General features: G+C 37.6%; 1 protein-coding gene across 2 annotated transcripts; it reads right to left on the bottom strand.

Annotated features, from left to right (window-relative positions):
* Positions 1-484: 484 nt before the first annotated feature.
* Positions 485-12,133, bottom strand: LOC121425008 (mucin-5AC-like). 2 transcript variants are annotated; one of them, XM_041620932.1, is made up of 6 exons: positions 11,619-12,133; positions 10,328-10,533; positions 7,835-9,833; positions 6,696-6,807; positions 3,642-3,684; positions 485-2,156 (listed from the first exon to the last, which is right to left on the bottom strand). In XM_041620932.1, exons 2-5 carry the CDS (start codon positions 10,386-10,388, stop codon positions 3,676-3,678), a joined length of 2,181 nt encoding a protein of 726 aa, XP_041476866.1. In that variant the 5' UTR covers positions 10,389-10,533; positions 11,619-12,133; the 3' UTR covers positions 485-2,156; positions 3,642-3,675. The 2 variants fall into 2 exon arrangements, with proteins under 2 accessions (XP_041476866.1, XP_041476865.1); XM_041620931.1 differs by lacking the exon at positions 3,642-3,684 and having other exon boundaries at positions 11,619-12,132.
* Between the last annotated feature and the right edge of the window lie 546 nt (positions 12,134-12,679).

The following is a 12,679-nucleotide window of genomic DNA, read 5'->3' as shown; positions in this document are numbered from 1 at the left end:
GCGGCATTATACGTCTGCGAAAGCCAGCAGTACCCCCCCCCCTTGCGAGCGTTTCATGAAAGGACTTGACTGTTTGATGCCTTATCCGACAGACTCTGCTTTATCTGACAGTTATCATAGTAACAGTGTTTCTCCGCCAATCAATATCAAGTAAAGATGTCTGATCGGACCCTCGTCGGAAGGATGAAACGCTCCCGGGGGCCATGAAATCACTGGCAACCAACGCGGTTTTTTGACGCTCCTTGTGAGGAAACTCGCACACAATACAAGGTGCGGCTAACATGGACTGCGTCAAAAATCGGAAAGGTCCGAGATATCGTACATAAAAAAGAAGCAGGCGCAAATCTTGACTTTCCTCTTGAAAGGGAAATTGTACTCAAAGCGTCATATACTTTATACTTATTACATGAATTAACTTGGAACAGGTAACCATACAACATGTTCCAATATACACAATAGATGGTAGCCTAAGATAAATTGACTCGGCTTGGGTTTTTATTTTTAGAAAATCTATGGGATAGTTATTATCAAAGAATGAAGGTTGAACAAATTTACTAGTGCATTGTATACGCAGTGAAAATATAATGGTTGTTGGGCATACTTATTTTCAGGGAAATTCCCCCAAAATTAATTTCTTTGTCCATTGGCGGTTTAGACCTTTTCAACTTGCAATCTACGAGTGATGATCCTCAAAAATGGAACATATCGTTTATATAAACTTTCAATCATTCCTTTATTTACATTATTTTAACATGAAAGCATCAGCTGTCTTAACGTGCGATCTGAAAAGAACAATATATAAATATACAATCTTTAACATCTTTTACCAAAAATATTAAAATATAATGAAAATCAACAATAGAACACAATGGAAATGAAACATTCAACAGAAAAGGGAAAGGATTTCCGATAAGCTCTGAAATATGGGTCATCAATGTTAAGCCCATGTCTTTATGGAACCTGTAAGTTGGAGCTTGTATTATACTCAGTAAGGTACATATGAAATTGCAATTTTCACAAGTAGTCCACAATCATCCACTTTGTCAAGTGAGAGAGTGCAACGTACTTAGCTAATGTCTTAAAGCAGCAGAGCTTCACACAATACTTAACACCTTAAAAAGCGACCGTATCAAATCTCGGGGTATGGCAAATTTGATCGTGATACTAAATACTCGAACCCTAGTTAGTGTTTCAGGGCGTCCACTTTTCGTATACCCGCGAATTTTCTCCGTGGAAAGTTCGAAAATCGTATAAGTCTGGTCTGACATCATTTTCGTGACCACGACGAATAATTCTCGAAAAATAAACACGTTGCCTATGCCAGTCACCAATAATAACATTTCAAGACAGCTCCCAAAATTAGACGAAATGCATGGCCTTTGTTTAGAGGAGTTGTAACTCTCACCGATATGTGTACAACACGATGTTGGCACGATGGGTACACGATGTTGACATGGTGTGTGCAAGATGTTCGCACGATGTAATTTCAGAATTTCCCCAAGATCTTAGGTATTCGAGTGGATATTTGGTATTGCCTTGAATTGCAAACTCTCGTTTAACTTTAGAATCACCCCTGGTATTGGAGTATATCTATTCAAGTCGACTATAATTTTTTAAGTTTAAAAAGGGACAATAACTAAATTTGTGACTTTAACGTTTTGGAGATCTTTGGAAGTCATTTGACTGACTGATTCCTAGAGTAGTTTCGTTGACATTAATCGGACATTTCCATATGCTCTATTTCATACTGCTTTTCTTTAAAATGTCAATCCGAGATTTGTATCTGATTGATATTACATATATTGGAAATGATCTAAAGAATGAAATTAAAAGGAATTAATGAAGGTTAGGCAGGCGATTTATTCCAATTGAACACATTGTGGTTTGAAGAATCCCGCACACACAGTCAATCAGTGGAATTTATGTCCTGTCTCCGGCTTAAGGATATGTATTTCAGATCTCTGTATAGAGTTATCGTATTAACGGATGAGGTCTCAACTTGATGTGGCCTTATTAGGTTGGTTTGACCTTGAAGATCAAAGAGCGGTCCGGTCGCATCTCCTCAGAATTTCTTGAAGACATCACAGTGAAGACGCTCTTGAGCTCGATGATGCTACGTGTAGCTCTGTTTCCTGTTTGTCTCGTCAGTATAAGGGCTGTGAAAATTAGAATAAAATATGGGAGGGGAGAGAGGGAGGGGAAAAGGAGGATATTAAACAAGCAGCAGTGGAAATTTCATTGAAGTCGGATGAGTATGGAAATTGCAGCATTTTGAGTATGACTTTTTATCGTATTACAACAATGAATGCGATTGTTGCGAAATGATTGAGGACGTGATGAGGTTATTTTCCTCATTATTATAATTATTAAATCAAAATATTTCAATTTTCCGCTGAAAGATAATATACATAGGAACGTGTAAATCGCCATTTATACTATCATTCCCATTCAATGCATTTAAAGGCCAAGTCCACCCAACAAAAAGATATTTTGCATATAAAGGAAATATCCAACAAGCATTTGCACTGTTAGAAAAAATAAAAGAAGTTCCTGCAGCAGAGTCTCGAGAACACCTGTAATCTTACCGAATTGTGTAATCTTACAGGAAATTGGTATTTGATGTATGGAATCTTACAAATTTCCTTGAATAAAACACCCTTTTCCCCTTTTTAAACAGACCTGTTCTGTTAAATTGCAGAAAAATTCTTGTTTTATGAATTTACAGAATGATTCTGTTATTGCTTTCTACAAAATCTTCTGTTTATTATCTGTAAAATCACTGGTTTTTTACCAATTTCCTGTAAGATTACGCAATTCGGTAAGATTACAGGTGTTCTCGAGACTCTGCTGCAGGAACTTCTTTTATTTTTTCTAACAGTGTGCGCTGAAGATTTTATCAAAATCAGATGCGAAGTAAAGCAAGTTCAAATAGATTTAAGTCTTGCACACCACACAGTTATACGTAACTTGGCGATTCAATTACATCACACAATCAATATTCTCCCTTTTATTTATTTAATTATTTATTTATTTATTTATCTATTCATTTATTTATTTATTTATTATTATTATTATTGCTTTTTTTTGGGGGGGGGTGAAGATTGCTTTATTTAGCCATCTTCGAACCAATAAGAATTTGTAAAGTTTTGGTAATTTCTGCAAGCGAAGGACGAACATCATCCTCATGCTATGTTCCATGTATGTCCACATGTCTATACGGAATAGACAAATGGAATCACAGTCTTTTTTTTTTATTTATCACCAATCCTAGGAGCTTCTAAAAAATCAGCAGAAATCAAGTATTTTATATATCGTAAACTAAAATAAAAAGGAAAGTGAGTGTGTGACGTCACCGACTTGCTCATTTGCATATCACCTGCGATGAGCATGTTCAACTTTTGTGGAACTTTATAAAGCAAACTCAACTATTCTCCAACGGGCTCCTGTACTGTTTCAATGATAAATATAATAATAATAATAATAATGGTAATAATAAAAATAACAACAATAATGATAACCAAAGTAATAATAACTATAATAATTACAATTATAATTATGATAATGATAATTCTAACAACGCGAAACTAAAGGACATAAATGTTTAATCCTCATTGACTGTTTTGCTTCTTTACATTACTTACTTTAATTGGCCCTTTTAATCAATTTGTTATCAGATTAGATGAGCTATATTATTTTCGTATTGAAAAAAGGTGGTGGCGTTGATGGTGATGATGACGACGACGATGATGACACCAAACGATGGAGAATGGACGAGGTAAGGATTAGGAATGGGGGAAATTGAGAATAAAGCATAATAGATAAGAACATATTAACAACGAGCGAGAAAGAGAGAGCGGGGGGGGGGGGGGTGCAAGGAAGGGGAAATGAAGGGGGCTCGAAGAATGAGAGTGTGAGAGGTGATAAAGCAGGTGATTAAAATGATAATCATCACATGTAAATGAGGCAGACTCAGAAAATCGGGGGGAATAAGTGTCACGAAAAAGTAAATAGTGATTGAAAAGCATGCATTGGTTGACATGTGCAAGAAAGTTTAGAGGGCAAGAGAGAGAGAGGGGGGGGGGGGGGCGGGGGTGGGGGTCACGTGAAGGAAGTTAGTCTATAATGGATATTAATCATGAGGGGTCAGTAAGGGGCAGTTAATATTGGAGGTATATATTATGGACTTGGTCCAGATGGATTATGTACGTGTGGATATTGATGACGTTGGTCTATATTAAGACGTTAAGGGTACAATGCAATAATAAACCCATGAATGTTAGTACAATACAAAGTGCTTGCTTGGGTTAAAGGCATGATAGTCATCATCATCAAATAAATATAATTTTGAAAAGCACAATTATCAACATTATAACTCATCGAAAGATTCATGGCTCTTGATAGAGTAATGCGCACTAATATAATCAGAAAATAAGGTATCAATAACTTTAAATCTTGACCGAGCGCTTGCTTAATATATTTTTTCTAAATAAGCACATGGCACCTAACTGTAAGAAAGTACATACGTATATCTGATATTCAGTATTCGGCATGTTTAAGTCAGTGATTTTTTCGCTATTTCAAACTGTCTGATCGCTCATAAACTGCCGAGGTATAAATCCATCGATAACGCGATTATTCTGATTCATCTCATTCACAGATGATCAGCTTAGGCGTTGTTTTACCAAAGTATCTCATTGTCTGCGCAGTAAATCTCTATTTGTTGAAAACTCGTATGAAAGTGTGCTCATAATTACAGTTTCAACACGTGAACTGTTAAGCAAATGAAATCAATGAAATATTTGATTGACCGACCAGCCCCCTCTTCACCCCCCCCCCCTATTCCCGGGGCACCCAAGACCACCAACTACTCTCATTTACTTTTTCAAGGCCGAATTAATCTATTCTGATCGGATATATAAAATGACAACTGTTTTATAAAATTTTCTTTTAATCTAGATTTCCATATTGTACCATTAAAAGCCAATAATTATTTGAATGCAGGATAAAATAGCAATGTTGATTAAATGCCTTGCTCACGGGCATAGGGGCCCCGGCCGGGTATCGAACCCCGGATTTTCCATGTATACACTTTTAACACAAATCAGTCAAAATGACTAGTTAATAAGGTCAGCTGGGTGCAACTGTTATTCTAGTCATATTCGACTATTTTCTAGTCGTATTTTACTAGAACAAAGTAATTCTGACTAGAATATATATCAGATCAGTTGCACCCAGCTGACTACTGGTCTAGTCAATTTGACTGATTAGTTTTAAGAATGTAACCAGGCGCCTTAAACCACTCGGCCACGGCAACTTATTATTAGATAACTTATTTACGATTGTTGAATTAATCGTACGAATATGCAAAATCCCAACATACGAGTGCACAGGAATGATATATCAGACTGTTGGCTTTAATAGCATTAATACTATATGAAAATCTGCGACACTGATTAAAGGCATTGTTTAACTTTGTGAGCAGCCAATTTAAAAAAATCTCAAACCAAGATGAAACATGTGTACAAGTGCATGTATTAGAACTAATAAACCCTGAAAACAACCATTATTGAGAATGAAAAGCTAAAACTACAAGGCAAACCCCGATTTTGTAAATAGGCGTCTTATAGACGCCTAAATAGTACACATAACTGTATGGGATGAAATTAAGATGGTGTTTCCGGTCACTTAATATTTCAATTTTTGAAGGACTAAATAATGATTTTCGAACGCAATTTTTTTGTAACATATCATAGACACAGGTGACAATTATGACCTTCTAGCTCAGATTTTTTAAAAGTCAAACCAATGTTAACCAATCACTTTAATTGTGATGAACTTCGTACTCGTGTTGACAGAATTCAAGATATTTTTGTATATTTACGTGATTTGATGATATTGCTTGAATAATGTAGTCCTTGAACTCATACCCCACCAGAATCACGTACAGTGTCAGACCCATTGCATGCTATGACACAAGGTTGTGTCGTTGACTCATCATTATGATGATGTCACATGACTGTGATTGAAAGGGTCCATCGAAAGATGTTATGTAATATAGGGGCGCTATCATTGATAGCGCTGGGTAAGAGGACCTAAAGTTGACTCCTTTTTCTTTTTTAATATAAAAAAGGGGGTAGTGATATTCCAAAGCCGACAGTCTCTTTGCAATGATTTCCTTTCTTCCTTCCCCCATCCTTTCGCCTTTTAGTTTATCATTTGCAAAACTACCGAGGGGGGGGGGGTGGTCGCCCCGTCATGGCTGTATTGTGGCCCATCCTCGGGGAACAAACCACGAAATATAGATTGATTAACCTGCAAGTATCTATACTTTCCTTCTTGTAAAATATATTCTATGTCTTTGTCATCATATTACATTTGAAACACAGTAAAATACATATATATATTTTTAATGCAACGCTGTTTACTATAAAGACCTTACAGTAATTGTTTAAAGCAAGTATTAAAAATCTTAAAACAACAAAATTTAATTCTTTATATTTAATTCTCAATAAAAATTGTTGTTTAAACTGTTTAACTACGATTAGGTTATTATAGTAAACCCTGTTTACTACAAGATTTTTAGTATTGTCTTTACTGACTAAGGTTGGTTAAATTAGCTAGAGGTGAATGGACAATGACAAAAAAATTTACATGATTCTGGGTAAATCTAATCCCTGATTAGTGTATAAACGTACCTTTGTGTCTGATGCGTCAGAAAAGAGTGGATTTGAAAAGGTCGGCCAGGGGTTCTCTTCCGTAGATTCTCCATTCAAATAACCGTAAGAATGATATCGATGCATGCGTTTGCTACCAGAAAAAAAACGACAGTAATTGGTTAAGTTGGGGATTACTTATTTCATGATGATATAATTCCTAAAGTAACACTTAATACATAAGGTGTCAATTTGCAATCCTTTTAAACAACTTTTATGAGAGTACGAAGTGATTTTTCTCTATTTAAGGACGTCATAATTTTCTTACGTAAAATGCCACTTAAAACAATGTCATATTGACGTATTATTGGTCTAATCCCATTTGGACATGTACTTAAGCAAGAAAGCGAATTAATCGAGATTACCAGAAATGCGTTTTTTTTTTTTGCATTTCAATGTTAAAAAGGAAGGATATGATGCACACTTTTCATTTTTTTTACTGCAATAGTATATAGATATAAAAAATACATTGGGGTAGGGGCAACTGCCCCTTGCCCCTACCTCCTCTGGGTACGGTCATTACGGCAGATTACAGCTTGAAAACATCACATGTAGCAAATTATTTTTGTTCAAACAGTAAAATCAATACAAAGAGGTTATCATTTTATACGACAGGCCATTGATTATACTGCATACACAATCAAAGTACATTATTTCAAAACAAACATAGCCCATGTAGAATCCAAAATGCACTATTGAGATTAGTGACAGGGGACCAGCACCGACATACCGACAAAACTATCATAGTGTAGAGTAAGTATAAGTCATATATTGATAAATGAATAACTCGCGAAATATTAGCATGAAATCCCGAAATAACAGAAAAATGAATTTATATTAAATTAATTTCCCATGACTAATTCCTTAAAATTTACAAGATTTCACCCCATTTTTTTTTATAGATTTCTGAGCACAACCGATTATAGGCCCTGTTCAGCGACTTGATGAGCCTTCCATACGCATTACAATACATGTAATTCACTTAGAATTATGGATTCTCTGAAATTCCATAAACAATTATATTTACTATATGGAATCACTTGGAATTTTGAGAATAAATCTGATACGAACAAAATCAACACAAAGCAAGGATTGAATTCTTTTGAAAACCCCGTACTTACTGAATTCTTTTTCGTTTGGACACTAGGTAGACAAGGACAACAGAGAGAATGAGCCCGCACACTCCGCTGCAAATCCCTGCAATAAGTGCAATGTTCACAGGATGTCCAGGTGATTCACCTACATTTGTAGTTCCTCTGTCGGTGGTGGATGACACCACGGATATCGGGTGTCCTGTACCATTGGACGATGGCTTGGAAGGCTTTGAGGACATCAAAGGTGAGGCTGCCTTCAAAGTTGATGTTGCGTTGCTAATAATATTAGTAGTTGTTTCCACTATTACCGTGGACGACCTTTCCGCGGGCTGTCCTGTTGATCCTGCATTGGGTGATGTCTTTTCTGATGGTGAAGACTGTTGAACTGAAGTCTGGACTGGCACTGGTGACGTCTTCACTACTGTCGGTGAAACGCCTGGTATTGTTTTAACTCCTTTCGTAGTTCCTTCTGGAATAGTTGTAATTTCGACAAGGGGTGAAGTCTTTCCTGCATTTGTTGATGGAAAATCAGTGGTACCTACACTCTGCGGGATTCCTGTCGTTTGCGGTAGAGTAGTCTGATTATCTGCAAGTGTTGTTTGCAACCATATGTATGTTGCATTTCCTGAGCCAGTTGACTGAATCTTCGTTGCACCTGTGACGTTTGTAGTTTGTTCCATGGTAGTTGGTAATGTCTCATTGGCAGGAAATGACGTTGGTCCAATGGTACCATTTGAAGACAGAGTAGTTGCGTTACCTACAGTAGATTGTTGGTTTGTTGAGAGTTTCATCGGGGCAGGTGAAGATTTTCCAGTAGTTGATGATAAACCTGTGGTAACTGATACAGTCTGGTTCACTTCAGATGTGGTTTGGCCAAAGGTGGTGTTTAAAATGTCTGTTAACAGAGGTAATGTGGTACCGACAACCTCTCCAGTAGTTGTGATGTCAGTGCCATTCAATGTCGTCTGTCCTTCGGTAGTCAGCACAGTCTGGTTAACTGCAGATGTTGTTGGTACATCCGAAAATGATGTGTTTCCTGAATCAGTAGCGTTTATCGAAGGCATTTGTTTTGTTGAAGACTTGATGGGAGCTGGTGATAGCGCTCCTGTAGATGGTACACCTCCTTGAGTACTTTGTCCAGTCGGTCCAGCTGTAGGTGGAAAAGTTGAACCACCTGTTGGTTGGGTTTGCCCTGCATTTGTTGACAATCCTACAGTCGTTTGGGCTTGAGTGTTGCTTGGTATAATTGTAGATGGGTTTCCGGTACCAGGAGGGTTCCCCGCTGGTGGTGAATTATTTGGTGGTACACCTGGTGACCCTGTAGTCACTCCACCAGAAGGACGTTGTGTTGTTCTTGTCTGTCCTGCAATTATTGTCGACTGTAGGGTTGGGCTAGTTGGGGTTACAGTTGCACCTGCAGTAATGGTCGATTGACCTGTTACTGTACTGCCCCCAGATGGTGACCCACTTGGTGATGCATTGCTGACAGAAGATGATACCACACCTCCAGTTGATGTAACTCCACCGGTTGGTGAAGCTGCTGAAGGTCCTGACGGTGCTCCTCCAGGACTAGAAGATACCAACTTCAATGGAGCTGGACTACTCGTCCACGGAAGAGCAGATGACGTCATTGATACAATCGCTGGGGAACTGAATGAAGGCGACATCGAAGGTGATATCGAGCTCGTAGGCATCGTGGGACTCCCGCTCATTGTGACACTCACTGATGTCAACGGCGTCCTTGAAGTCATCGTAAAAAGCGTTGATGATCTCACCGTAGTTCTTGGTGGCGTTGCAGCGGTTCTGGTCACAGATCTTGTGTGTGTGACAAAACCTTTTGTTGTCGGCCTCTGCGTTGCAGCCTTTTGCGTTGCAGCCTTTTGCGTTGTAGCCCTTTGCGTTGTAGGCCTGGCTGTTGTAGGCATGTTTATTTTTGTTGTTTGGAATGCCAACGTAGGCTTAGTGGTTGCTGCTGTATTTGGATTTGTTGGTGGATGTGTTTGTAATTGAGCACTCGAAGGGTATTCTGAAAAAATAAGATCAGAACAAAAAAAATATTTCATAAAGTTACTACTTCCGTCACTTAATATTATACTCAAACAACCAAAATGTTTATTTCATATACTGGCATGACATGTATATATGCCAAGTTTTGGATACGTGGCCCCTCATACAAGAAAACTTCAAAAAAGTTTATGGATTGGTTCATGTTGATGTCGGTCACTATATAAGACAGGATTGGGGGATAATAGGGAAATGAACAGAGTGATCGAGGCCAGAGGGGAATAGATAGACCTCAACCAACAAAATAGGCCTATATAATTTTGGTGCACACTAGTCTCGCGATGAGTCTAAAATATGATAACAAATAGAATAATGACAAGTTTTCGCAGGGGCTTTTGGTATGCATTGGGAAAGAGAGATGGGGAAAATCTAAGGAAAGGAAAGTTTAAGGAAGGGGAAGCGACAGGTGTGAAGGAGCTGGATGCGAAAGAAATTCCAAACAGATAATAAAATTACCTAGTGAGAGCAGGATAACAGCGATGATAAGGAAACACGTATTCACACTTGTTGAATACATCGCGATGGTGCGCAGTTATCTTCCCGGACAGACGACAAGCAAAAAATAAAACTGGCGGGAAATCGCTGGTTATCCGGGATGCACACACGTTCACGAGCAGAACGCGTCTAGACGTACGACGTGGTGTTGAACAAGCGTAGTAACTCTGAAAAAGAAGTATATATAGGCATATATATATTTACTATTGACTTACAATCCATGTATTTCGAATAACACATTAATAAAATGTTGATGCGGGATTTCAGCTTGTAAAAGTTTCGGCCCTTATTGGAAATCAAATATCTTCGGTGACTCAATGCCCAGGATATTGTATTGACGGTGAAGGGGGTTGGAGTCCCTTCATTGCAAACACATGATAATGAATCATCATGCACCACCACTATACTCATAATAATTGTTATACATATATATGATGTTCTGAATTTAATATACATGGATGCTCCTTTGCAACGGAGGTCATCATAGGGTTTTTATGACTCTATAGTTTATAAAAAAATGATGTACAAACATAGATAATCATATCAACATTGGCTGACACAAATTTCACAAACACTTCGTTCTTATTCCCGAGATATTTATATATAAATGAAAGGAATCCCCCAAATGATCGTAGAAATTTATGCATTTGTACTATGCAGTGCTTATAAAAAATAAATGATATGTTGCATATTGTTATTTTTATAATCATTATCAATTATCATTACGAATGTCCGCTATAAAATCAAGAGGCTCCTAAAGTATATGTCGATTTAAAGGTTTACAGGAACAATTTTTTTCTGAGAATTCACATATTTCATTTGCAATTTACACATTGTCGGCTACTGCTAGCAAGAATTGAGTTTTCTTGCTTGTTAATTATTGGCTCATCTGTATTCGTTCAGGTGTACATAAAGATATAACAGTTGGCCTTGAATCAAGTGGTCGCAATAACGTGTTTTAATATGAAAACTATAATGAACAACTATCAACACACAAATATTAAAAAAAATTAAACGAAATCTTTTGAATATATATATGAATTTATACATTTAACATCCGAGACCGAATTCTAACGAATGGTAGGTCTATATCGAAATGCTGAAGGTGATATATAATTGATTGGTAATCTCATTAAAATCTAATAAACTAAATTAGATTGAATTATATACTTTTGCAAAAGCAACAAATTACAAATGTCAGACCTACATAATTTACTTGTAATACAATATGAATATATAAAAAAAAACTTACTCTTCGGTAGTACAATAGACTCCAGAATATTAAGAGAAAATGATACCAACTCCTATTCCAACCTTCGGTCTAATTAACACAGTTTTCTTCGGCACGCAGTCGGGGTCGAAGATCCAGATAAAAGTCCTCGTAATATACACAGGAAACGGCTTGTAAGAGTACACCGAACTGATTTAATCCCGGTTAAAGACGCGTGACTATTTCAAAGCAAATATGATGAAGACTCGACACTCGCGCGTGAAAAACGATCTGAATATGGCTTTTCTTTTGGGGGAGTTGTCGCGTGAAATATAATTTTACCGGTGTTTTAGTCCTAGGTTTTAGGCGAAATATATCATGTGAAAAGTACAAAGCTGAAGTATGGGCTTCAAGACAGGAACACTGACCTCTGGACAGATTAGGAACTGCTTTATGCCGCCAGTCAGTCGCAATCGAGAGAAGCATTCAGAAGTCTGTCTTGCACCGGGGAAGAAGTTGGGTTATTGGCAAATGTTTGTGTAAATGCAATTTAGGAATCATAGACTTTGGAATCTAAAGATATACAATGATACCGTTTTGTAACTAACACTCTTCTTATTATCTCACCCACTAATGTTAATCTGGCCGATGAGTTCAATGGTAACATGATGGGGCAGGGATGCAATGACATGGGGGGGGGGGGGGTAATCTAGGCAGTAGAAATTCCAGTGCGGGTCCATCGAGAGGCGCAGGGGCAAGTACGCCTACCCCAGGCGGACTGTGAGGGGGGGGGTCGCAAAATCCCGCATATTCAGAATGAAATAAAAATAAAGGGAGACATGTAAGATAAACTACATTGACTTATCGATCATTTTCGCACCCCCCCCCCCTGAAGGTGAATACAATCGTAAAGCTTTTGAGTAGGCCTACTTTGCTTCCTCGCATGATCCTTCTCAGAATCACATAAATAATTATGATCATGTTTCAGGTGAGCGTTTCATGAAAGGAATTGATCCTACAAGTCCTGATTTATCCGACAGTTACCATAGTAACAGTGAACCTAAGCCAATTAGAATAAAGGAAAGTTGTCAGATCTGACAACT

The sequence above is a fragment of the Lytechinus variegatus genome, chromosome 12 (genome assembly GCF_018143015.1).
Source record: "Lytechinus variegatus isolate NC3 chromosome 12, Lvar_3.0, whole genome shotgun sequence".
Lineage (NCBI taxonomy): Eukaryota > Metazoa > Echinodermata > Echinoidea > Temnopleuroida > Toxopneustidae > Lytechinus > Lytechinus variegatus.
The sequence above is the reverse complement of the archived record's forward strand: the minus strand, read 5'-3'. Positions and strand labels throughout refer to the sequence as shown.

Bases quoted from the DNA above. Each gene is read 5' to 3' on its own strand.
- LOC121425008 (XM_041620931.1), bottom strand. From the start codon at position 10,388: ATGTATTCAACAAGTGTGAATACGTGTTTCCTTATCATCGCTGTTATC. The intron at 9,834-10,327 runs GTAATTTTATTA...TTATTTTTTCAG, and splicing joins TGTTATCCTGCTCTCACTAG to AATACCCTTCGAGTGCTCAA. The intron at 6,808-7,834 runs GTAAGTACGGGG...TTTTTCTGGTAG, and splicing joins TCCAAACGAAAAAGAATTCA to CAAACGCATGCATCGATATC.